A 26,928-nucleotide genomic window follows, 5' to 3' on the forward strand; every position below is an offset into this window, starting at 1 on the left:
GGCATTGGACCCCATTTTCTTCTTCATGAACCCTCGCCCAGTTTATTAGGTGACATTCCTGAACCAGTAACCAGAAGAAATTCCAATAAATTATAATATTCTCAGACTCTTGGCGAACCTGGCGGTTGGTTCGTTTACAGAGTACGACTAGAGGAGCGTTTGTTCGCCTGCAGAAGAGCAATGATCCATTAAAGAATAAAGAAAAACCTTACCCACTTGGTTTATTTTCTAGATTTCTCACAGTTTCGTCTCTTTTTTTTTTTCTCTATCTGAAACCAAAGTTTTAGTAAGAAATAGGGTATAATCGTCGGTAATTAAGCATTGAATTTCCAACGAAGGAAAGAGAGCGATGTCGACACTTGTGAGGAAGAGGTTGACCGATGTGGGATTTCAAGAGGTTGCAGCAAGATCTACCTGCGGGGATCAGTGGAGCTCCTCTGGATAATAACATTATGTTATGGAATGCTAGGATTTTTGGGTATTTCTTCTTCTCTATCTATTAAGAGAGATTTATACACTCCATTGAAGCAAGTCTAAAATTGGTTCTCTCATAGTGGACTCCTTAATTATTCTTGTAAGCGTGCATCGTTCTTTTGATAGATGGTGATGATTTGTGATGTTGCTCGTGGGGTTTCGCCTGCAGAGAAGAAACGCAGGGGGTTACTGTTGAGAGAAGGGTTTAATAATAGTGAAGAACGATTTGGGGAAGAAGAAGCCTTCGCCGCGACCAACACCATCCGTCACCGATGCGCTATCGTCGTGATCTCCGTTGCTCTGCACGATTGTGGTTCCAAATCGATAATCAAATCGATAGGAGAAAGATATATTAGGTCTGATATGGGGATGAGACCCATTACATGGGTATTTTATGTACTTTACATCCACTAAAGGTATTTTGGTATTTAAAAAAAACTATAGTAATTGATATCATCATATAAGGTATATTCCTTAACAGTGAATGACGGGTAAAGAATCTGGACCCGTTTGATAACATTTCTGCCGTTTCTGTTTCAAGAAACGACAGAAACATAAATTTCCGTTTCTAGAAACAGAAATGGAATTAAAGGTGTTTGATAAGTCATGTTTTTAGAAGTCGATAGTAACCAATGAAAGAATGACCACAAGTCGTTTCTAGAAACGGCAACTTGTTTCGCCTAGGTCGTTTCTTGAACCATAAATAAGTAAAAATTTCTATTTCTATTTCTGAAAATAAGTGAAACGAAACAGTTTTATCAAACGCTTTTTACTCCGTTTCTGCTGTTTCTGAAAATAGAAACTGCAGAAACGCGTTTCTTGAAACGTTATCAAACGGGCCCTAAATCTAATTTGGTGAAACAGAGGGAGTGTTCTTATAATAGTGACATTCTCTAGTGGGTGGTGCGATAAATTTTTCTAATTGCAATTAGTTGAAGCTATAGTCTCGTTCTTGCAAATCCACATGATTCAAGGATGTAAAGAGCTACATCAAATTGTGTCCTTACAGTATTAAAAGTGAAAAATAGCGAAATTGAAAAAAAATTATGACTAGCTTCAATTAGAAAAGTTAGTTGATGTTTGTGATTGATGTCATATAGGCATTTGAAATGGAAAAACAAAGTTATATGACACATTTTATATGAGTACCAGGAGGTAAGCTAAAAATTATTTTAGAAAAAGTGGTGAGAAAAAGACAGGGATGTTTTGAGTTAACTACAAATACGTTTTCAAATAAAATTGAATAGTAAAGCAAGATCTAAGTATCTGCCCTATTTAGCTAAGAATAAGTTTACTTTAATTAAATTAGTTGTATGACACATTTTATATGACTACCAAGAGGTAAGCTAAAAATTATTTTAGAAAAAGTGGTGAGAAAAAGACAGGGATATTTTGAGTTAACTACAAACACGTTTTCAAATAAAATTGAATAGTAAAGCAAGGTCTAAGTATCTGCCCCATTTAGCTAAGAATAAGTTTACTTTAATTAAATTAAAGTTTTCTTGAATTCACCGCCTAATCCTAAAGTCTAGGGGTTTGTGAACCTCACAAAAATACCCCTATTGCCATTTTCATGCTCTTGATGACCCCTCATTCACCCTACACACCGGGAAACTTGCTCCTAAAAAAAAAAAAATATGTCCATTGAATTTAGGAGCTAGTTGAGGTATCAGGCAAGGCTATAGGTGCATATAGTAATCCTCCTTTATCCTTAACAACCTTTTTTTTTTTTTTTGGGGGGGGGGGGTTAAACACTTGACACCTCACATCATACTATCATAGGTTGAAAACTTATCTCATAAGCCAATATGAACATATGATAAGGGATCTTTGGCATTAGGACCCTATAAAATAGGAATCAGAGTGGTAGCCATGATTGATCGCAATTTTGGTCAATTTGACACAACTGATTCATGCTAGAGAAACCTAAAATTTTTCAGATCTGAGGGCCGATTGTAAGGTTCTTAGGATCGATTTCAATCCAATTTGATCTCCAATTCCATGCTTTAAGACTATGCATTCTGGGAAACAGTCCATTTAAACGATGAATCAAATGAAAATACATTGACATCTCTTTACAGGCAATAGAGTCATAAATTGTAAAGTGAAATAAACACATAAATTAATCAATGTTTCATCTTTTTTTTTCTTCTCCTTTTGTTCAATGCGCAACCAGCTTGCTCTTTCAAACACGTTGTGAAACTAACATGTAACAGCCTCACCATTCTTATTTACCCAAAAAAATAAAAAAAATAAAAATCTCCAATCTTGACCAAAACCAGCCCACACCGGCAATTATAAATCAAACAAAGAGTATACTAGCTACTCCAGGAGCAGGAGGAAGGAATACATATAACGGAAGTCAGTGGGGGCTGCGTTTCTGCTTTTAGAAATGAGATCGATCGCGAGGCAGGGTCGATGATGATGATGATGATTACCTGAAGTTCTTGCCTTCGTAGGTTTGGCCGAACTGCCAGTTGCGTGGAGCAACGTGCCAGGCGGTGCTGGTCCTCCCGTCGCTAGCCACGACTCGGAAGGTGAGTGACTCACCGACCAACACAGTACCGGTTTGCCAATTCATTCCCCAGTTGCGTGACATTTCTGTCCATGGCACATTTTTATCACCCTTCACTTTCACACTCTTGATGTCTCCGGCGCCTCCCACATTCCATACCAGAACAAGTGTGAAGTATGGGCTCCCTCCTATGGTGAACCTAATTCCTCCATGCTTCTGGCAAGATACCCTGCATGCATGCACCCATATATGTAAAACCATTTTAATAGGAACGTATCCAGAGAGAATTGGATTTGGTTAGACAATGTGTGGTTGGTAAGCAATGATCGGTTTTTTAGCAATGTACAGATGTATCGTCAAATATTCATATGAATCCACAAGATCTATTTTCGTTCAAGTAAGGGATTCTAGCCAATTGAAAGGATCTTCTGATCAATCCAGAGATGGTTTCGATTCCATTAAGTATTTTGCACGTTTGTTCACCTGCATCCACGTGCTAAGAGCCAACACCTCTATCTTATTTACTGTTATTTACAAGGTGAAGAAGGGTATTTATGGAAGCAAAAGGGCCGGGACAAGAGAAGTATGTATAGAAGAATTGAACTTCATTTTTTATTTTTGGGTAAAATTATAGGAGTCTTGAAGTTTGGATCCTCTGCAAGTAAGTTCACCTGGATGTACATGTCAGTATCTAACATCTATTCCACTTTTTTGTCATTAAAAAGGTGGAAAGATGATTCTCTCAAATGTACATCTAAGTGAACATTCATACAATCGATCCATTCTCACCATCAAGAGTGTTTGATAGAGCTTAGCTTTTCTGTTTTTTTTGTTTTTGGGAAGAAATCACATCATGTATGTATTATGAGGAGCTGATCTGGACTCTAAAAGAATGTAGAAAAGCAATGTTGCAGAAAATGGTGATTAACCTGCGATACTGAACGGGAATAATGCCGGCCTTATAATCGGCAATCTGAAGGAAAGCAGCCTGGGCGAGATCAAAATGATGGAGGGGTGGGTTGCACCATCCTCCATTGTCAGACGCTTGCTGGTAGTTTGGTGGGCAAAGGTTGGTGGCAGTAACAAAGAGAGAATGCTGCCCTGGCTTGCACCACTGGGGATCGTTCACACACTTGATCTCATAACACGACCCGCATGTCGACCCCTTATTGAACATAGCTTCACTTAGTGCTGCTGTCTGATACCCATACCCTTGGCTGTTCAAATCACCATAACCGCATGCACCCCCTACGATGAACAAATCCATTATTTTCATTTATATATACAAGCATGAAATAATTTTTATAAATAATACACGAATTTACTAAAGTTGTGTTTGGTTTACATTCTCAATATATAACATATTCTTGATTTTTTGCTATACCCAAAATCTATTCCAAGAGTGCATACCAAACACAGCCTAAATATATTCAAGTAGCATACCCATTGTTCCTGAGCCATCGCTGCCTCCGTAGAAGGTAGCATGAGCCATCACCCAGGGTCCAGGCTTGAACTTGGGTTTGTGGTTCTTGTGAATCGGCTGTGTATGGCGACCACGGTTGGCGTGGTACCAGCGCTTGGCATGGCGCCAGGGTGCAGCTATGTGGTGGCGGCCGGGGTGGTGGCCACCATGGGGTTTCATTCCACGATGGTGGCCGATGGCTTGGACCTCCTGGAGGACAAGCGCAAGGAGGATGAGTAATGACAAGAGGTTGCACCAAGGCGATGCCATTTTGGCAGAGGTTGAATTGAAGGCGTTTGAATGGTCTTTCCAGCTGGTTTAGAGACTTGAAAGAAAGTTACATAATATATAGGTTGCCTCCCTCTTGCCGTTTAAATTTACCAGTATATATATTTTGAGGTTGAGTTAGTTTCAACTGCAGAAAGAGGGGATACCAGTGAATTAGGCCGAAATGGAACGGCTCATGGCTCTTCCTTGAGGCCTTCCTTTTCTCTCGATATCCGAAACTGCCTCCAAACCGATGTAGTTTATTTTTTCCTTATTACAGCAAGGCTAGGTCCAGTACTTACTGGTTTGGTGCTGCATTTGGCACTTTGGATAAATTAAGCCACCCTCAAGTTTTGGTTGCTTTAAATTCAATAAATGGTTTCAAACATTTGAAAGGCATCGGTCAGATCGGCCATGATTTATCTCGACTCTGGAAATTTCAAAGCGGCTGATTCTAAGGGTTCTCAGACCGATGCTGATCAATTTCAACAGATTCCAACCCAATACAGATTGATTCATCGGCAGGGACCGATTCAACCCATAATTACAGGTATCAGGATGGACAACACTAAATCATAGACCAACCATGTAATAATCTAGATTGGGATTTAAGTCCAAAATGCAGAAAATTTTGGGCCGATTGGGAAATTCACTTCTCAAAGCATCGCTATGAAATATGATACTACTTTTTTACCTTTTTTTTTTTTTTGGATTTTTTTTGGGGGGGGGGGGGTTGGGGGGAAGCTAAATTCATAGTTCTGTGAACCTCAGCCAAATCACACACAAAAATTTCTTCCCCCCCCCCCCCACCACTCCCTCCTTTTGATTTATTCGATTTTTTTTTGGGGTGTTAGGAGGTTGATACTATAGGCATATAAATTACAACCAAAAGAGGCAGTACTATTCACAATGCAAATCTATCCGAAGAATGATGGAGGCCAGGGAGGTGTATACCAAGTACAGCCTAGGCGACATCATGCCGTAGCAGTAACTAATGAAGAATTAATATAACTGTAATTTGGATTCCCCCTATAGAGGATCCAGTGCCCAGACTCCACCTGTGAGATAAGCAATGACTTCTTTTGGCTGATGCACTGCAACAAGAATGAAGTACTCTTTTTTTTTTTTTTGGGGGGGGGTTGGTGTGGGGGGTTGTGGGTGGAAGGTGATGCTAGGCCAATACATTACAACCAAAAGAGGCAGTACTATTCACAATGCAAATCTATCTGAAGAATTAGTATTACCCGGGAGGTGCATACCAAGTACAGCTTAGGCGACATCGTGACGTCACAGTAACTAGTGAATAAGTTACTTGGTTCCCAGTAGGAGAAAAGTTTATTCTTTTTCATTTTATTTATTATGGAAAAAAGTTTCCAAAGCACCAATATAACTTACACCTTCTAATTGAACATGTGGATCCCATGTGGATAACACCATTCTCTGTGCCACCAATGGTAAGATCCCAGCCCATACTAGGGCACGGGGAACCCTCCCCCTTTATTCAATTAGTTCCGACCTGATCCAATAAAATAAACTTATGCATATAGGAAATCCTATGAAATCCACCACATCCCCATCATGGGGAACATCTAAAATCAAAGAAATAAAAGACATGATCAGTCTATAAACTGATGATTTAGCCAATGAGCCAACTTCAGGACATGATCAGACTATAAACTGATGATTTAGCCAATGAGCCAACTTCAGGGCATCCCCTTTGACCTCTAGCCTTATGGTCTGCTTTTTGCGGGGATCAGCACCTGCAAACCTCGGTTATTAGTTTCAAGTTCTAAACTATAGTTTCTATTTAAATGCTAAGTTAAAGTTCATGTAAATCTAGGTAATCCTGTAAAAATCACAGTACATGCAAATCCATGGGAGATACATGAGTTTTCAGATAATAAAACTCTAGGAATTGATAGTATAAGAACCAAAACAAACCTGGGATCCATTGCAAAAACAAGACAAGATGACTATTTATAGTAATAGTCAAGGAACTGAGACACACTGTTGCCTATGTTTGAAATTATTCTACACACAACTAGTGTTTCTATAACCTTGATTTTTTTGGGGGTAGAATTTCTATAACCCTAATTCATTCCTTAAAATGAAAAACACTATGGCTCTGTGTAACTGCAAGTAAGGGCAGAGCGTGGACTCTGGGATCGGATTGGCCTGATCCTGATCTGATATCAAGTCAACTAGGAAAAGTCTTGGCCAGGATTGGCCAAGTTAGGGCAAAACTGAGGGTAAACAGAGTAATATTGCAAGCACCCTGTATTGGCTTAAAACTCATATAGGTCCCATGCAATCCTGAGTTGACTAAGCCAAAATGCTGGAGAGGATCCGGATCCTTAAATCCATGGTTGAAGAAAAGTGAAGTGAAAAAAAAAATATATATATACATATATATATATATATATATATATAAAAGAGACTTCACTATTCATGGTCAACCACAGTTGTGTATTTCACTCAAAAAAATTGCTACATATAGTAACTGGATTTTACTTTATTTTTCAACCAAGCTTAGATTTTAATAACAGTGTGTCGCTAAGGGAGAAGAAATCTATTTGAAGTATTGAAGTTTGATTACATTTTTAGTAAATTTCAAAGTTAATTATACAACCATGATTAGAAAAATATACATTTTGCTGATTGCTTTAATTTCACTTCATTTCACTTTACTTGTAACCACACTGGGGCTGCGTGAAAATATAGTACAAAATAAGTCTGTTCTGGCCTTAAGATTCAAATCTAAAAAATTGTTAGTAATGTTACACAAAACAGCCAGGTTGTTAGCAAAATTGGTTATTTTGTAAGACTAGAAAACCAATCACTATGTTTAGGGTGACAATAACCACCCTTCCAAGCCAGGTTGTTAGCAAAATTGGTTGTTTTAAGACTAGAAAACCCAATCAATATGTTTAGGGTGAGAATAACACCCCCCCCCCTCTTTTGGCATTAAATGCGAAACTCTATCTAAACCAACAAGAAATTAATCTGATCCTATCTTGACCTCCATTATAATGGATTGGAAAAGGCATTTGGTCCTTTTGTAATGTCAATGGACACTATCAATGTGTTCAATAAATTAACATGCTCCTGTTTGGGTCACATTTGACCTCCATTAAAATATGCTAATGGTATTTTGGCATCTATGTCCCCTCTACTTGTATTCAGTGGACTAAAAAATCAGTAACTTGCCAATGCAATGCTGACCAAATTATGTATTAAACTTTTATTGCACCATCAATATATCAAGAGCATTTGGGTCATTTTCTATAGTAAATGGACTCCGTTGAGGTATTGGGTAAACTAGAGCAGCATGAGGCACTGGACCCTGAAGATGCATGCGCTGCCATTCTTAATGCATGATATAAATTATTATGTTAAATTCCAGTGACAAAAAAAAAAAAAAAAAAAAAAGGCGTACCCAGTCCATGAGGCGCCTGCCATTGGGGAGAGTCATAATGTACGCAGCCTTACCGCCGTTAAATTCTAGTGACAATTAATTCAAATTATGTTTGTTGTTTAGGTCTTTCCTCATGTGAATTATGGACAAATGGCTAGTATATTTAAAATTCAAACAATATTTTTTTTTAATTAAAAATATAGTCTGGGTTTATGTTGAATCAAATTCATCCAAGCTGCAGGATGTCTGACCCAATTTTTTTATGCAATAATGTCTAGCAGCGAGGTAAACCTTCTGTTGGTTCAGATCAGATTTTAAGTCAGCCAGCTGACCTAAACATCATCTGTCGGACTTGTTATATTTAACACAGGGGTCACACTAGTAGTTTAGTTAGATACAAATCTGATGACCAAAAATAGATGGACCACCATTACATAGTAATTACAACCTTCAAGTAAACTTATGCATGCGTAGTCATAAGAAATATAAGAGGCTTAAATTTAAGCTGAAAATTCAAATCGAAGATACCTGTTTGAAACCTTGTCAGCTCACTAGTAGCGGTGTATAAGTTGCTTGAAAGCATCCTTGTTCTTGGAATAGTAGTTAACCTCTGCCTGCAAAAGAAAGCATCACAGTGAGCTTCCTTATCATGCATTTGGAAATCAAGTTTTGGAGGTTGAACTTGCCTTGCGAACACCAATTACAGCTGTCAGAAGCTTTTCATTGATCAGATCCCTTAAAATCTCGTCTTTTTCAAGAGCTTCAACAGATTCAGAAAGTTTTTGTGGCAATCTTTCAATTTCTCCATGGAGGCTAGAAGGGTTTGTTTCTGCATAATTTAGTATGACAAAGAAGTCAAGTCAAAAAATTATACTCTTAAATATGATCTACACAGAAGAAACAATTCTAATTTACGGATCCTAAGGGAAATGAAGACTCAACAGGTCGTTATGCCAAATAAAAAGAAATTGTTCTGTCAAATTAAAAGTTGGCAAGCCCATTTCAGTGGTTTCAATTTAAAATGGGAAAAGAAGGTTCTATGTAACTTATATTTTTTGGGCAAACGGTCCTCTTTAGTTTCTCTTATCAACCCATATGCCCTTGGGCTAGAATGAGAGATTCAATGGTATGTGAAGTAACAACATATACAAATTTCACAAAGAATTATCACCAAAAATTTGTAAGATAAAATAGTGTTTAACTTAGCTCATGCTTTTAGGTTTCAATGGATAGGAAAGCACAACAAGAGATCGTCTGTGACTCCTAAAGAAAAACACTAAATATTATAATACCTTTTCTTTAATAAGTAATGAGAATTTACAATCAATTATGACCATTACCTAGGAGCAGAGTTCCATTGAGCCTTTAGAGCTTCGATGGCAGTTCATTTTGGTAGACATACTGTCCGTGCCATCATATTCAAATTTCAGACCAAACTGACCACTGTAAAGTCATTATAATACTTTAAACTTTTTTTCCGAAAAAATCAATTCTGTCTAAGACATATATCATATGTTACAGGGAGCCCCCCTCCCTCTATCCCAGAGTCAAATGCAAACCATCAGCCCGGGTGGAAGAAAACTACAGGGTATGGGGGAAAAGGTAGAAGGAGAGAGTGAATCATTATCCCTTGCTATAATACTATAAGGCTCATTAATATCTTTACACTTTGGATACAGAGAACTTATGTAGGAAAGCAGATGGCTTAAGCATGACGAAATTTGAACTTCTCTAGGCCTAGGAATAACAATTTCATGTCAATGTAAATGAGCAAGGAGAAACATTTTTCAGGATTAAACTTTACATAACATACCAATGGGTTCAGGCAAGCTAAGATGCCTCCGGAGGCCATCAATCCCAGCAGCAACTACTGAAGCCAAGCCCAAGTATGGGTTTGCACACCCATCAAAGGATTTAATCTCAAAATTGCTTACGAGTCCCTCCACTATTCCAGGTGGGCATGCCGTCCTCAATGGAGCTTCTCTGTTTTCCTTTCCCCAGCAACGGTATGCCCCAGTCCATGTATTTGGTTGAATACGATCATAACTGCAGATGAATAAAGCCATGACATCGATAAATAATGAATAAATTTTAGAAGCATCAATCAAAAAAATGACCATTTGATTTTGAAATAAGCCTAAATTCTGTATATCCTTACGTTGCTACAAGGCTAATCATTCACTGTTTAATATTTTTTTATTGAACTTTTTTTTACAAAATTAAAAGACCCATATGAAAATCATTTGGATGCACTAAGAGCCCTCAGAATTCGGATGACATGGCACAAGGATTTGATTTGTAAATGGTGTTCCATATAATTACAACAAGAGTAGTCAAATTCAATATTTAGCAAGAGAGACAAGTAATCATACATTAAAATTGCATCTCCAACAGTGAAGTGGATGTGACCAAGAAACTCTTGCAAAATTAGTGCAAATTCTTAGGTTTCACAGACATAGTTCGATTTGGTTAGTAATCCTCAGTCCTTACTATAATAAAGAAATAATAATATCAGAGAATTAAAAAATATAATCAATTTACAACGAAGCAGCAATATCCTTAACCTATTTGGAAGTGGAGCGGCAAATGCTAGGATTGAAGGAAGATGATTAAGAACTCCAGCCATGAACTCCTCTCCAATCTTGGAAATTCCATGTCTAGATGATCCACTAGCTGCCATAAATACATTCTTTCCATTTTCCCACAGACTCAAATGTACATGGGATCCAGAGCCAAAATCCTCCAATGAGTACCTAAGGAAGTATGTAGGAACAGCCATGCAATGTACAAAAGAAGTTAGTTTTGTATGGTTCTCAAAGCGCATAGTTTAGATCTAATTTGAGAATATCTATCAAACAAATTTTTAATCCAACATAATGAAATACAAAAAATTGAAGCAGCAATTGCAAATTCTGGAAGAACACAAATTGAGTTGCTGATAGAACCAGGTATAAGCTAATAACAGAGTTACTGGGGATTCAAAATCTAATAATTGTATTTATCATGGGAAACTGCATTCCATCCTCTCAGGTTAGTCAAATAATCCCAATCATACAATGCCATAAATAGTTCTTTTAAGTGCTATGGAAGTGAGGTTGTAAACAGGTCAGATATGGAGTGGATATGTGCATACCAGATACAGACCAAATATTAAAGCAGATAACCACAAATGTTTGACTAAAAATCCAAGAGATCACTATAGTGGTGGATGGGCACCCAGCCAGAATTTTCCTATAAAATATGGGATTGTGTTCTCAGTCTGGGAATGTAGTGTACACTGCACCCTGAGTCTATCTCCCTCCTCCCACGACAGGGGGCATATATGCCATTTCCTAGGGGGAGGAAAGAGATAGACCCAGGGAGGCGCAAGTGTATGCTATGCTCCTGGACAGAGTTCATTTTCCCATAAAATATACTACAAAAATAACAAAAGAGTGAACTTCAGTTATATGGAACTACATACCTTTTATTTTCTTACAAATTACACCTAAGACCTCTAGTTAATGGAGTGGTCATAAGGAAACAAAAATACATATAATACATTTTGTGAAAACGGTTTCTGTGGGCCTGTGCCCAGACACATGGGGGCCAAATGACCAGCCTTCCCCCCATGAAATGGAAATGACGCCTCTGTTGATGCTTCCTCGTGCACTCTCGTTGGCCCTTGCACATGTGCAGGAGCCGCATTCCCCCACATGAAACACTTCCCCATACATTTTATATTATAAAAAGGAGCAAGAGATCGCTGCCCAGTCACATGACCCCCACACCAGTGAGGGGTGGGGGCTCACTGGTGTGGGGGCCAATGAGAGCGCACAGGGGCATCAACAAGAATGGATTTTTATTTCACAGGGGGTGAGGCAGTAGTTTTGCACCCCCCCTGTGTCTGGCCGCAGAAGCCCTGCGACCAGGCAGCTTTCTTTTTCCCTAAAAAAAAAAACACCAGATCAGGTGTAAACTGTTGGATCCTAAACAGGTTGGATATTGTTGTATACACTATACGTGTCCTGCTTAATCAGATTGAACGCAAATAGAGACTCGGATAAATCTGATCCACTGAGAGCCATATATGGAAAAGGTCAACTAATCTAGCCATATGTATATTTCCTTTATCACATTTAGTCAATGGGTGTATTCATGCTCAGTCAGATCTGTGTTCATACATAACATGCCACATGCCAGATTTTTGTGGCTTGGCCAACTGAGTCATATCGCCAACAATCAACTTCCCCCTTGTACCTCTGATGGTTGCAAGCTCCTTACATGGACCATTTGGAGAGCCTTCACTAAAAGGCCCTAAGAAACCTCTGTGTGGAAGGTTGTTTGGAATAAAATTTGTGGTCATATTATTGTCCCCACCCTTGACTCATTGTAGGTTTCAGCTCAAAAGCATTACACCACATGGCACAATCTTTCTCAAGATTTGGATGATTAGGGAAGGATTTTGGCTTCAAATCTTCGCAGATTTCCAACCTCATAGTCCACTATCTAACAGTTATTATTGCCAAATCAATCCCTCTACTGTTAGATGGCATGAAATGCACAACAGCAAGCGACAAAATGGTGGGACAAAGTGAGATAGGCCACAAAATTCAACATGAGGACTACGCAAAGGGTGCTTTACTGTTCAACTGTTAAATCATCAAGATCAGCCATCCATGTGCCTAAAAACATAGAGGACCGGTTAGAGAGAGCATAATAATAAGATAACAAAAATGAAAATAGACGTAGTAGCAGCAATCATTGTAGCATGCTCAAATAGCTGACTTCAACAAGTCTGTGCTACAGTGAAGAACAAAAACTAAAGCAAAAAAAATATATAAAATATACAAAGTCAACAAATCGATTACTTTGAATGCCCCTCGCAATAAGAAAGAAAGAGGCTGTGAACACCACCATGGTAATACATTTAACAGAAAATACTGAACCTGCTATTATTTCTTTTCTTTGAAAGAAGTTCCCTCCAAAAATACTAGAGAAATTAATATTTTTTTATAGTAAAATCAATAAGAAAGTTTAGAATAGCTGAATGGTCTGTGAAAAGATTTCCAAAATCATAAGAGTTATGAGGAACAGAGACATGTATCGCACTATTGATAGTAGTATTAATATAAAAGCAAGAAACTTGTACACTCACTTTGGCACAAAAGTTGCCAATAACCCATGTTTTCTTGCAATAGCCCTAATAACTTCACGGGTGAAAACCAAGTTGTCAGCAGCAAGAGTACAAACTCTGTGTCCCAGTGCTATTTCATACTGACCTTTACCTGCTTCTGCGTGAATCTGGAATATTAAAGAAGCGAAAAGGAAGTGAACAAAAATTAAGTATTTTATTTGAAATATGATTTTCTTTTTTTTTGGGGGGGGGGTGGTGGGGTTAATAAATTTGAGCTATACAGAATCAAATCAATCACAACAGAGCTCATAGAGATGGATAGAGAAATTAGAAAGGGAAGGAGGACAAGAAAGAAAGAAGGCAAACTGATAATGAGTTCATGAAATGAGAATTTTCCCACTAAGAAGTAAATGAAAATATTTGATTTGTGGTACCCAATATATAGGAGAATACCACAAATACATTCTGCTGAGAAATTCAAATTCAGGTAGCAATAGAAAATATGTAACGACACAACTTAAAAATCTAGATTCAGAAAGGCCTAATGGAGAATTTCTTAATTTTTTTAACTGCAAATAAATAAAGCGAAAAAGTATCTGCACAACACTGTCTTGCAGATTCCATTAGAGGCCAAGACACATACATGGGGGCCCCAAACTCTCTCCTCCATAAAATCCCTTATTTATGATACGTAACCCACCCCTTCCATATGCCCAAATTAGTACTCGGGCGTCATGGGAAACCCTGCCCCATAAGTAAGTAATACCTCGTCACGAAATACACAGGAATTCTCTGTCAGTGATTCATAGATTTTCCATTTTCTCAAGGAAATAAAGAATCACCAAAATTTGAAAAATAATAAATATTTCATTAGTTTCAAGAAAAGAATGTCAAACCCTAGATATAAGACTTTGGCAATAGGTCCTGCTCCTCATGATGGGGTTAAGTTTGAACAGAGGACCCTCGCTCTCCTCCTGAACCCTAAGCGAAGGAAAAGAAAAATCTCCAGCAACAGCAGCCGCTCAGGAGCAGCCTGGCCGTGAGGCGGGGCTGCTCCCGCGCCTCTCGTCTTCCTCTCTCATCCTCTCCCTCGCACCTTCTCTCCCTTTCTCCTGCTTGCTCTTTCTCTTTCTCTTCTTCATGCTGTCCCTCTCTCCCTCTTTTTTCTTCCTCCTCACCTCCCTTTATCTGCTCCTTCATCTTTGGTTGGAGCATCGTTGGTTGGAGTTGCGACTTGGCCGCCGGCCCAAAGGTTACCATCCCCGTAGGCCTGTCTAGGCTCGTTTGGTTTCCCACTTTGCCAACAGCCTCAACGCCTCCAGTCCCGTTCGCCTGCTCTCTCCCCAGTTGCCATCTTGCATTGCTGCCGCTTGGTCGCCAGCCAGCCCTGAAAGGCCAGCCACCGCCTATCTATGCTCGGTCGGCAGCCACTTCATTGTTGCCCTCCGCCATGGGTGTCACCTTTGCTAGGCCAGCTGTCTGCTTGGTCGTGGCCCTCCACAAGGCCAACACCCCGCACTATGGCTTCACTCTTGACGGCAGTGCCCTCTTGCCGGCTGAGAAGATGAAGAGATGAAATAGTTTGTTAGGGTTTGTGGAACCCTAACTGGAACTTACTTGGTTGCCCTTGCTTGTAATGGGCATCCTTGTTTTGTCTTTTGCCCATGTAGGCTTTGAGTTGTAAATTTGTAATGGGCTTGTTAGTGACATGTTTTTGAGTCTCTTAGCTCATGTGAGCCTTGGTTGTAGTCTTTCATGGGCTTTTGTTACCCTTGTTGGGTTTGTAATTTCCCCTTTGGGATTATATTCCCCCTCCCCTTTTTTTTTTAATGCATTTAATACTAAAAAAGGGGTTACCTGGTGGGCAAGGCTCCCGCATGTGCGAGGTCCCCTAGGGGCGAGAATTATAATGCATTTATTATTCACCCCCCAAAAAAGAATTGACAATAGGAAAGCTCCCAATTTGGTCAGTAGTCACTAATATCCAGCAACAAGTCTTCGAGCTTATTATACTTTTTTACTTCTTTCAATAAACAAGCCATATAAAAAGAAAGATGTTTATAGAGGGTGGACCTCACGGGTTCGAGTCAGGAAACAATCTCTCTGCGAAGTGGTGTTAAGGCTGCGAGACATTATGACCCTCCCCAGACCCTGCAGTGGCGGGAGCCTTGTGCACTGCATACCACCCTTTTTTTTTTTAAATAAAAAATAAGACATTTCTTTAAACCTAATACCTCCCAAGGAAAGCATTACTAATCCATTCGAAAACCTCTAAAGGTAGGAGTCTCAAGGAAAACAACCAACCCTTCCAATTTTACTATACAAGCCTTCTCATTTACTATAGATATAATGATGGAAAATGCACATTCTCTATTAAAAAGAGCATACGGTTTCATTGATCAAACAACTTTCACTAGAGGGAAAATGCTTTCAGTAATCCCTAGGATAGAAATAAATCCAGCTCAAGTACCTGTTCCACTGGAACATTCAAGGACTGGAGAGCAGAGTAAATTTCCTGTAATATAGGGGATGCAGCATCAAATCCTGACATGGAGCAATAGGGGGTTGAATCAAATGGTACCCATTCTTCTTTCCCTTCACTGAAAAGGTCATGAAATTATCACTAGCCAATCAAAATAATTAAATCCTTAAAAGGAAGGGGAACTATATTATACCTTGAAATGTTCTTCAAGAGATAAAACTCATTTTCAAAGCCAGCATTCATTTCCTGTGTATAGAGCAGTTTAAGTTCAAGAATCCAACGAAGTTTAAATTAAAAAATCCAATGTCTTTTATATAATAGACTTCAGGCCTTACCAAGTTAAATTCATCTTTCAACACTTTCATTACCCTTCGCAATGCTTCTCTCGGACAATAGTCCCACACTTTGCCAGGTTTAAGATGCATATCAGCCAAAACCATTTCATCTTGTTGTGACCTATCAAGAAAAGTGAGAAGTCTGATATGAAAAACATGCACCAGTATAATTTGAAAGCACTAACTAAACCCACAAAAATATCAAACCTAAACATGCACCAGTATAATTGGAAAGTACTAACTAAACCCACAAAAATATCAAAGCTATGGTATGCTTTTCACTTCATAAAAAATCAGATTAAAACCTCTACAAATTGCAAGACCACCATATGGAATTCCATTTTTCAAAGTGAGGAAGAATGTTAGGACACCTCAACCATAAATGCAGACACGAATAACTAAAAGAGCATCTTTATGCACGTGAATGAATTAAAATCTGATATATGACACAACATTACATTCTATACAGATGTTAAGCATATTATGTAATATATTATTTATTAAATGATTCCTGGATCTGGAGTCAAAACCCAGTAGACTTCTCCTGAGTCAAGTTTTCGGGTTTTGAAACATTAACATGGGAGCCCCTTCAAATACCTTAAACCTGCTTCAGTCCCTCCATAGATGTGCCTAAGGGTGGCTAGTGCATGGGCCATGCTCAATGTTAAGCCTATGCATATTGCAAAAAGAAGATATCACCCCTCTGTGAAAGTTCATAGACTATTTCAAAAGAAAGCACCTCAAATCTACTAGCTGTTAGAAACCTCTGTGAAATGATGTCCAATTCATAAGAATTCTCCCATGGCCAAACTATTGTCTGCATGCATGGTGCTGATGTATACAATTCCTAACTCCCTTCCTTACTATTTCAAGCTTTAAGGTGGAGTAGTAAAGAACATGGTTTCAGAGCAGGGAGGTTGAGAGTTTGACTCCTGGTGAGTGCCCAAGGGAGTTTTCCCTCACTTTTTTCCGGGCACGCTTATGTCACGTGCAAGGACCAAGATGGCCTGCACATATGGGGGAGTGTTGATGTATGCAATTCCTACCTCCCTTCCATACTAGTTTGAAATTTTAGGCGAAGCGGTAACGAACACATGGATCCAACATGTTCCCCTTATGAGAACCCTTCCTATTGACCCAGAATTGGGCAATAAATTTCTCTTGCAACACACTAGTCACTTTGCCTACCAGATAACACAAGAGTCCAGGGTCCATTGGCATACACAGCATAGGGGCTGTGCGCAACCATTGCAACACACTAGGCCTCCACTCGACCATGAGTTTGAAGTGCATCAACCCCATTTTCGGAGCATATATTCAGCAGGATCTCTACCTTATTCGGCTTGATTTCCAGCCACATCCAAGGGCTGGTTGTCAAGTTATTTGAACCCTTTATATTCTTCCCTGTTCTTCTATTTTCACTGTGATTTTGTCCTATAAGCTGTTCATTAATCTGTCTACAGGTCATACATACTACTAATTATAAAGCCCCGTATTAGCATCACTCATAGGAATTTTAAAAAAGCAATATGAATGCTTACAAACGCCAGTTCCTCAAGTCCAAGGACTAGGCTATAAAACAATTACATTGACAGCACAAGTTTTATCAATTGTTGTGAGAAGAAGTCCTTCCCAACATATCTACATAATGGCCCCACAAGATATATTAGAGCAATATTCTTGTCATGTAAATAACATTGTGCTATCATAATATTCATATGGTAGTCCTATAAGCAACATCCTTAAGTGAGTAGCCTAACCTCACCTTCGGCTGCAAATTGTTTAAGTCAGCAAGGAAATTAGATAATCAAATCTCTCACATGTAGACTTATAACTGTGGAGGGTATTCACTAATGTTATTTCCTGCAAATTGTATATCATGTTCATCATCATGATCAAAATTTATTGGGAAACATTTCAGAGCAGGAAAGGATCTTAAACAGCTTAAATAGGCACCATTTTAGGTTTATAAACAAGCCTTACAAAATAAAGGGATGCTGGAGAAGAGACAAGAAGCAAAAAATTTCTTTGGATATCAGACTGCAGGGATGCTGACATAAGAAAACGAAACTACTGGAGGCAATAAAGCAGTAAAAAGGATGAAACCAAGAATGGAAATTGTCTTCCAAGAACATAATTTCTGTACCATGGAAGTCTCCACTTGGTTGACAGATCCGGCATCAGTCTGATTTCACCCACTCCAGTTAGATTTGTTCCATCAGCTGGCCCATCAGAATGAGAGGTCATGCCCATGGATGCAAAAGTTAAACCTACACCATTATTCTTGACAACATCATGGAAGCGCTTCGCCGGAACCGCCTGAAAAAATAATTTTTAAATTAAAAAAATCCATATTAATTAACACCATATCATTCATTCATGCAACAGAAACATATCATCATCCAATCCCTGTCCAACTGAGTAAACTCTCCCCCTCCCCCCACACCCTCCGAAAAAAAAAAACCCTATCCAACTCCTAACCATTTGGAATTAGTTAAGAAATTTCCAGCAACAGCATAGAGTGCTGTCCTCTGGCCAAGCGATAAATCACCGTATGGTTGCCTGCAGCATTTGGTTTTTCAGACTCAGTATATTGGTTTATCGTATTCCTATGATCACAAATTCACTCAAGTTATCCTCCTCCCAACTTGAAAAGGCTCACCATATTCAACTTCATATTCTGTGATATAATAATGATGTAAGGTACTTTTATAACTTAGTATAAAAAGGCAATGATAACAACAATAGCATTGATATATAAGTTTAATGCCAAGTAAAAATGAACTCACACGACATCGGTGTTGTCCAGAGGTGTCAACCCAGATAATCCGAATAAATACGGTATCCTCCTTTACAGTGTTAGTCTCTTTTGTCGCAAAGTCATGGGACACAACGTTCTCATTATCAGCAGTCTTGATAGTCCCACTAATATTGTACATCCGAATTGCATTTTGCTTAAAGATGTCTTCAGCAGCCTCCAAAGCTTCGGGAATTGTAAGATCACCATCATCACAAGCATCACATAAAACAGATAAAACAACTTCACGTGCTCTTTTTGCACCTGTATAATCAAATGAGAAAAGTGGTAACATCAAGATATAACAGTGCCCATAGGGCCTCAAGTCTAATCTTTGAAATGCCCCTCGTAATACAAATTTCACACAAAAAGAAAGAGGAGAATAGTGCAAAGTGTAAAAATATAACGATAAATAGATGAATCAACTACAAAAGCTTAAATTGACCACATAAGCTAATTACACAGAGTGAGAGATAAAAGGATTTGATGTTAAATTTCTTATAATCAAGGTCCATAATTAATGATGTATAAATGTTCATATGTCCTGATTATCTCTCTCTGAACTGGCATATGCAATTTAGTAAATGTAATATTCTGTGTTCATAAAAATGACATCTATATTGTAAGATTTTTCATCATTCTAGACGTGACTCATTCTCATAATGGCACAGTAAATACAAGAGCAACCCAGTGCACGAGGTTCCTGCTACTGCAGGGTCTGGGAGGGGCAAGCGTACACAGCCTTACCCTCTGCTTCACAGGAGAGTCTGTTTCCAAGTTTTGAACCTGGAAATCATATTTAAATTATATGGTTTCATCCCTTGTACTAAAGGTGCCATTTTTTTATTGGGAGCAGAAGTATATTTATTGAAAAATATAAGCAAGTTCAGTCAAAGAAGAGACTTTATAAACAAAGAAGAAGTTCCACCTACACAATGAATGTAATGATCCCAGAAAAATCTTGCCAGACCACACCATCAACCAATAGCACTGGTTCAAAATTCACAATGCTTTCATAAAATGGCATTAACATCAAAGTTAATATCTTCTTTAACAAGTACGAGAACAGAAAGGTAAACACAGTTGTTGCCTTAAAAGTAACATTATCAACAGCCAACAGAGACAATTGTAGTCTGAATCCAGTACATTGATAAAGTAACATTATCATCAATATTAGTAATCTATTGGACCAATACAAGGGGAAAAGGAACTTAGACATACCTAGGTAGAAAGTTTCAGGAAAGGCATAACCATCTGTGCTGAACATCACCTGTGAACCAAAGTGATTTCAATTAATCTTTACTGTAGATGAAAACCTAAGGTGAATGAAAAACCAACACGGCTACTCACCAGGATCATGTTTTTCAGCATCAACAGAATTAAAATCAGATCAGTACAAGCATATGCATGCAGAAGTTGTATAAATCCTAATAGCCAACCTCACAGCATACTTAAGTCAAGTTAAGCAATTGCTGTACAGAGTCAGACTCCAGATCAAAAGGTTTTTTGGGTTTTTTTTTTTGTTTTTTTTTTGGGTGGGTGGGGTTGAGAATAGACTCGGATCAACAAGTTCAATTTAAGGTACTTGAATCCACAATCTGCAGGATGTCTCCAAAGACTAGGTCAAACAAACACCAGTATCAGCTTTCTTGGAGGAAAAAAAATCAACAAAGACTAATACAGATAAGATCATTGTGTCAAATAGAACAGATGTAAAACAGAGATGCCTATATCAAAGGGCATGAATATATGAATGACTATTGATGAGCACATTTATGTGTGAAATCTAGGATGGTAAAACATGCATTTTACACATTTAGAATGGAGCTACCTTGGGTTTTACTCTCTTTTTGCAGGTTTTATATTTTCAAGGCCTTAAGGACTATGGGGCTCTATATCTCCAATTTTACACATAAAGAGGTCTTGTTTCTTTTCATGGTTCCGAAGAGGTCGAAATTCTGAGCAAGATGGACATGTTCAATTAAAAGTACAAATTCGTTTGATCACCTGTACAAGTGATTATTCTTTTCGGGCCAGAAAAAGAATAATGGATCAGAACTGAACTGAGATGCAAAACCAGCCTGTCTGCAGTTGTCCTAGGGGTACAAGGAATATTCCAAATGCCAACAAGGATCGATGGACCACACCCTTAAGTGATTGAAGATTCGTTTTTGGTAATAACAACTACCTAGCGTAGTGGGTGAGTTGTGGTGTGCAAAATCTCTTCCTTATTAAGAGGTCTCAAGTTCGAACCTCTTGGCTACCATTTTTTGGAGATGTTTTTTGAAAGATTTTTTTCTCTCCTACTCATCACTTAAAGCAAGGAGGTCGGGCAAGAGGGTTGTGCACAAGTTGAAGGGAAAAAATAGGAAAGAAAAAAAAAAAAAGACGGGCATGGATAGAATTTCCAACTCAATTAGAAGATTGCCCTAATCAATTCAAGCAAGGAAGAAAATCGTTCAAAGCAAAAGAGGCTGCCAAACGTGAAGGAGGAGAGAGAAAATATATAAAAAAATTAAAATTGAGAGAAAAAAATAGGAAAAAAGAAGGGAAATTCGTTGGATCTCCCCTCCCATACGATATCTCTCCTTGTCTCTCTTCTCTCTCCTCCACCTCATCAAAATGGAATCTAAAAATATCCTACTTTTTAGAAACCAAAAGCGTGGGGCTCTCTCTCACACGTTTTCTCTCTTCTCTCCCATATTTTCGTTCCTCTTTCTCTTTATTCTCCTATTTTCCACCTCATCACTTTGGATCTAAAAAATCTCACCTACCAATTGAGATTCCACCCAATTAAGAAACCCTTGGACATCCTCTTCTCTCCCCTATTCCCTATAAAAGGGAGTCGACCAAACCCTAAAGGGTCGTCCTTCTCTTGCTCTCTTTTTCTCTAATTTTTAGTTGTGCTCTCCTTCTAGTTCTAGTTCTAGTTCTTCTTAGTTTTTCTTACTTTAAACACTTTTGTAATTGGTTTTATTTCATTAATGCAATTTTTTTATTTTTTTTTTATGTTTTTTTTTTTTTTTTTTTTTTTTATGGGTCATGTTATTCAAGTTATTCAAAGGTGTAATAATTTTAATTCCTAGTTCTAGGTGACAAGAACAAGTTGTGAAGCATCTCCTTTCAAGTTCAAGTTTCTTTTTCAGATTTGTTTTCTCTAGTACTAGAAATTTCAGATTTGGTTTATTCCAGGTCTGATTTTTAGTACTAGTAGTATTTCAAATCTCAATCAAGTATTCAAGTTCAAGTAAGTAGGCTTCTACAGCAGTCTTCTCACCCCCCTCTCATTCCCTCTTCTTACTACCCTTTCAATTCTTAATTTAAGATTTAAATTTCAGTTCTTACTTTGATGCTTTCCCTTTCCCCTAAGGTTTATAGCTAGATTATGCATTGGCTTTGCCCCTCTTTAGCTATGGAATTTTATTTTGATTATTTATATTGCATCCCTTCCCCTAAATTCAAGTAGAAAAGCCCTTGTAAGAGTACTCTCTGGTCAAGTAGGAAAGCTCATATTATTTATGGTGCATCCCTCGGGCTAAGTAGAGATACCTACTTATGTGCCTCTCTCTAGCTTTTTTCCCTTTTTATTTTATTTATTTATTTTTCAGCACTTTTTATTTTAGCACTTTTACTTTCATTTATTTGCTTTTTAATTGCGTGGCTTGAGTATTTAAATTCCTAGATGTTAATGGTTAGGTTGTTCAATTTTTATTGCAATTTCAATTCCAATTTTCCTAGATGTGTTGGTTAGGACGCTTTTAGATGCATTTGTTTTAGGTCGGTAGATAGAATTAGATCACCATAATCAATCGCTATACTTTCGCATTACAAAAAGAAGCTAAAAATAAAGTGGTTGCTCTCCTTGTGTTCGACCCGTTAGCTACACTGATCCGTATGCTTGCGGTTACTTTTAAAATTCAAACAATTATATTGTACAATGTACGATAAATATGAGTTGCATCTCATAGGTAGTGAAGATGTACTTATGATTTATGAGTATCATTTATTCTCACTTTTCTTATACATTATATTTTTACACAAGAAAAATATATTAAGAGAAATAGAAAATAATAAAAGAACGATTCTTCAAGCAGGACTACAGTGTAATATAACCTAAAGTGCTAACAAAGATAAACACCTTCCACAATTTATACCTTCTTTATTGAAGACAGTTCCAAAAGCTCTTTCACAGAAGATTTCATCCCATAGACACTAAGCTTTGGCACCGCAAGTCCGAAATCAAGGTAGACCTGAGTGTGAAGGTATTGTGGCATATCTCAAGTTTGAATTAAAACAAACTGTGCAATAGGTAAGACTTTAAGGCATACCTGGGGATAAACAGAAGCTAGGTATGATGCTTCCCTTGAAAATGGATAGGATGCATGCAGAAGAATAATACGACACTTCAAAAATCTACTGTCCTCTAGAAGGGCCCGTAGATGAAGAGGATTTGAAAACCTCAAATCCAAATCTTTATCTCCAAAACTGTTACTCAAGAGTATAAGGGAAACCAGTAGTAAAGAATTATTTCAATCCAGTAGTAAAGAGCAACAAACAAACTTCTAAAGGAGCATTCAATTTCAAACTTTCTAACAAATACCCTGTGTGAATCTGAATTGGCAAGTTAAAGCACAAAGCAACTTCCAAACCACATATGAAGACATAGTCAATAAAGCTTTTATTCTGGATGTGAACAGGTTTCCCAGCTGAAAACAGAAATGGAAATAGAGGAATCATATTAGGCCGAATACAAAGAAATCAAAAACACATGTTCAAAATGCTGGCGTATGCTAAACACAAATATACCATACCACTTAAGACCTCAATAAGACCATTCTCAGCATCCTTCTTGTCAACATTTGGATTAATTTCCAGACCACTCCTGTAAGCAGCTATGCTCTTCAAGGAAACAACTCTATCTGCGAGAGTAATAGAAATGCTAAGGAAACTAGCTGAAAGAGATAAGTCCCTTTGTAGATAATGTTAAGGTATTAGAGAAGGCATCTGAATTATAATCTAAAAGGATATGACTTCAACTTTGCCACAAAGATTTCAGTGAATGTATCCAATGTCCATTCCGATCCATCTGGTGTCTCCTAAAAAGCAAAGAGAAAATACGAAAGAAAAGTATGACATCAGAGATTCAAACTAAAAATTGGAACTATGATTCTATTACCACTATGTTACCGTTAAAGTTTTCACACTGAGAATATGATTGAAATTCCGAAACTTCCAAACATGTTATTTTGCAAATAGGAGGTCAAATAGGGGTATCAAGGTGAATGATGGTGTCAGTTATGTTATGGGATCAAGGTAGGAATAAGAGAAGAAGCATTTAGCAAATTAACAAGGCACTTTGGGGAGTGAAGCTCGAAAAAACATGGAGAGGGGCCATGAAGTAATTCTAAGAGCATCTAAAGGTATATATCTCATTCAAGGCACACACAAGCTACTTGGCAAGGAAAATTTTGCCATGTGCTGAGTTTCCTTCCTTTCTCCATTTTTCTACCCAAAAAAGAGGAGAGAAGCTATCAGAGGAAGGCAATGTTATCTCACTATCAGGACCATGCCAAACTCCATAAAGAAACTGGAAGGATAGGGAAGTGACAAACCTCTCAGACCTACGTATGAAGTCCAATCAATTGGAGTTTTAAGGGCCGAGAGGACAGAAGGTCAGGATTCAAACAACGGCAGAACTTTTACAGTAACATCCTACTTGCAAGCAATGAACAACGGGAATAGTCATATTTTTTTCTCTTCCAATGTTTTTGTTTAATCACTTTTATCTGAACCTCCCCAAATTTCATGTCCACAACCATGATGCCTAAACTTGAAGAGGTCATAGTCTGGTCAAGATGTGCTTCTTCTCCAAACAGGAGCCATAGAGATTTTCTCAACTGGTTTTCTGTTATATTGCTCATTCGCCTCTATTATTTGGTTTCACTTTCTAAGCTTATCATGACTCTTTGGGCTTCCCCTCAAAATCTGACAGTAGAGCTCCTTGAGACATGTGAGTTATCAGGTACTATCCAGAAACTACTTGCATTTCTGCTATGTTGGATGGTGCGGAATGAGAGAATCTTCTGAATTTCAGAAAATAGAGAAGCTCCAGTTGGAATGGGATTAGAAGGGTATGGCAGTATAAAGGTCAGCTGGTCCTAAATGCTGGCTCAGTTCAGCAACTTCACTTTTACAAATTTCGGAAACCAATTGTATCACTTGAATGTATAATATGTTTTGATGGATAATCACTTGATTTAGTAATCCTGCCCATTCTTTTATCATTTTGGTATTCTGCTTCTTTATTCTTTGAAAAAAAAAAATCAGTTTTATTAATTCAGAATAGGAGAAAACAATTAAAGCATGAACACTTTTGTAGGCTTAAGTGCTTAACAAAATCACTATGGGTGGTCAGGGGAAGGACAAAAAAAAAGAGCATGGTAGAATCTCTCACTTCATTAAGAATCTTCTGCGCCAAAACCTCAATCCTTAATACTCTATGAACAACTGGAACACAACTTCTATGCCATTCTAGTTCATGCATTTTATCCAATTCAAGTCCATCATCAATAAGTATGGCAGCAATCTTTGCAGCTCCAAAGCATTTTGAACTGATTGACTGTAATCCCAATGATCTACGATGTGTTTCAATCCCCTGCAAGGATGCCTCACAGCCATACAATTCAGCAATATCCCGCAAGCTTCTCTGCAATCAACAGAATCAGTTATGTCAGAGAGAAAGAATATGAAATTCCAATTCGAATGTAGTGTTTGTCGTGACGACACCCACCAATACCACTCCAACCTTTAAAAACACTTCTGAATAAACTCCTGACACAAATATATTCCATAGAAAAGTAAAAACTGCATGAACGTTTTCTTTTTCTTGACAACTTCAGGTGCAGAACAGAAAAGGCCAAAATCGGGTTCAATCAACAAAACAGGGAAGATAAAGACAGCTTCGTTTCCCTTCCAGATTCATGAATGAAGAACACCACGAATCCTAGGTTATTCCTAAACAATGCAAGGTCTTAGATATAATTTGCATTCGGTTTAAAGTGGAATCAAGATTTACGAAAGCACACAGCCGTAATCCGAGCATAACGGAAATTAATTCCGCAGAAGAAAAAAAAAATCCACGAAATACGGAAAATGCTATGTATTGTCCAAAAATTATATAAAGCAAAATGAATAAAAGGTCAAATTTTACAAATGCTACACTTGGTTTTCAAGAAGGTTGGAGTATAAACATTAAAAAAGAACATCGGAAAATTTAGGTTATCAGATTAATCGAAAAGATGATTACAATACATTTTTTTATTTTTTTGGATAACCGAACGTAGTCTAAAGCAAGAACCGGATTACGTAGGATGTAGTTAATAGCACCGACAACAGTAGGTTGGTTGCAGAATTTTGGGGTGTTTAACTCTATCATCTGATTAATGGATTCTAATCAAATCAACCAACCAAGTTAGCCTGTAAAGTGTTTTCCTCTCTTTAACCAGAGAGAGTCAAATGAAATGGCTCCGAGTCAAGCTTCATACTGATCTAGCAATGAACAACGAGTCTCGAGACCCTACTAGTCTCGACTCAAAGTTCTACTTCTCACTACTTTCTAAAGAACGACAAAAGTAGATTAAAAGAGGAAGAGATGAAGAGATGGAAAATGAGTTTTTTTTTTTTGGTAGAAGAGATGGAAAATGAGTTCGATAGTGTTAAACCTTGAAGGAGAGACAGTGAGGCACGAAGGACAAGGCATGATCAGAGTCGGCTTCAGAGAAGCATCGGAGGAGAGGAAAAGGGGAATCGAGAGCGACGATGTTGTGAGCATGACCGTCCACAAGCTCTATCTTCTCCACGGCTTCCCTCAGCGCAGCATACTTATCGACCTCCATCACTCCTTACCTCTCCCAAATACTCCCACACGGGACCACAGAGAATATCAAATCAAACGATGGCGGTCACTCTCGTAAACCGTTATCTTTTTCTAGCTCTGGCCTACGGCGAGTCTTCTATGTAGCAGATTAGCACACAGATGGGGCGAACGAAAATCGGAGTCTCTGTC

General features: G+C 38.1%; 2 protein-coding genes across 4 annotated transcripts; both read right to left on the reverse strand.

Moving 5' to 3' along the window:
* Nucleotides 1–2,596: 2,596 nt before the first annotated feature.
* LOC122078160 (expansin-A9-like) lies at nt 2,597–5,383 on the reverse strand. The gene is made up of 3 exons (XM_042644030.1): nt 4,433–5,383; nt 3,919–4,237; nt 2,597–3,218 (listed from the first exon to the last, which is right to left on the reverse strand). Exons 1-3 carry the CDS (start codon nt 4,719–4,721, stop codon nt 2,909–2,911), a joined length of 918 nt encoding a protein of 305 aa, XP_042499964.1. The 5' UTR covers nt 4,722–5,383; the 3' UTR covers nt 2,597–2,908.
* On the reverse strand, nt 4,103–26,928 carry LOC122078139 (protein fluG). 3 transcript variants are annotated; one of them, XM_042644010.1, is made up of 19 exons: nt 26,585–26,928; nt 25,318–25,569; nt 23,892–23,959; nt 23,675–23,790; nt 23,464–23,569; nt 23,192–23,348; nt 23,018–23,113; nt 20,085–20,133; nt 18,856–19,127; nt 18,213–18,385; nt 16,067–16,187; nt 15,925–15,977; nt 15,720–15,849; nt 13,271–13,416; nt 10,698–10,886; nt 9,947–10,179; nt 8,820–8,962; nt 8,662–8,747; nt 4,103–4,237 (listed from the first exon to the last, which is right to left on the reverse strand). In XM_042644010.1, exons 1-18 carry the CDS (start codon nt 26,756–26,758, stop codon nt 8,685–8,687), a joined length of 2,541 nt encoding a protein of 846 aa, XP_042499944.1. In that variant the 5' UTR covers nt 26,759–26,928; the 3' UTR covers nt 4,103–4,237; nt 8,662–8,684. The 3 variants fall into 3 exon arrangements, with proteins under 3 accessions (XP_042499944.1, XP_042499937.1, XP_042499952.1); XM_042644003.1 differs by lacking the exon at nt 4,103–4,237 and adding an exon at nt 6,042–6,478 and having other exon boundaries at nt 26,585–26,927; XM_042644018.1 differs by lacking the exons at nt 4,103–4,237; nt 26,585–26,928 and adding exons at nt 6,042–6,478; nt 25,654–26,052.

Source organism: Macadamia integrifolia, chromosome 1, assembly GCF_013358625.1.
Source record: "Macadamia integrifolia cultivar HAES 741 chromosome 1, SCU_Mint_v3, whole genome shotgun sequence".
NCBI classification, from domain to species: domain Eukaryota; kingdom Viridiplantae; phylum Streptophyta; class Magnoliopsida; order Proteales; family Proteaceae; genus Macadamia; species Macadamia integrifolia.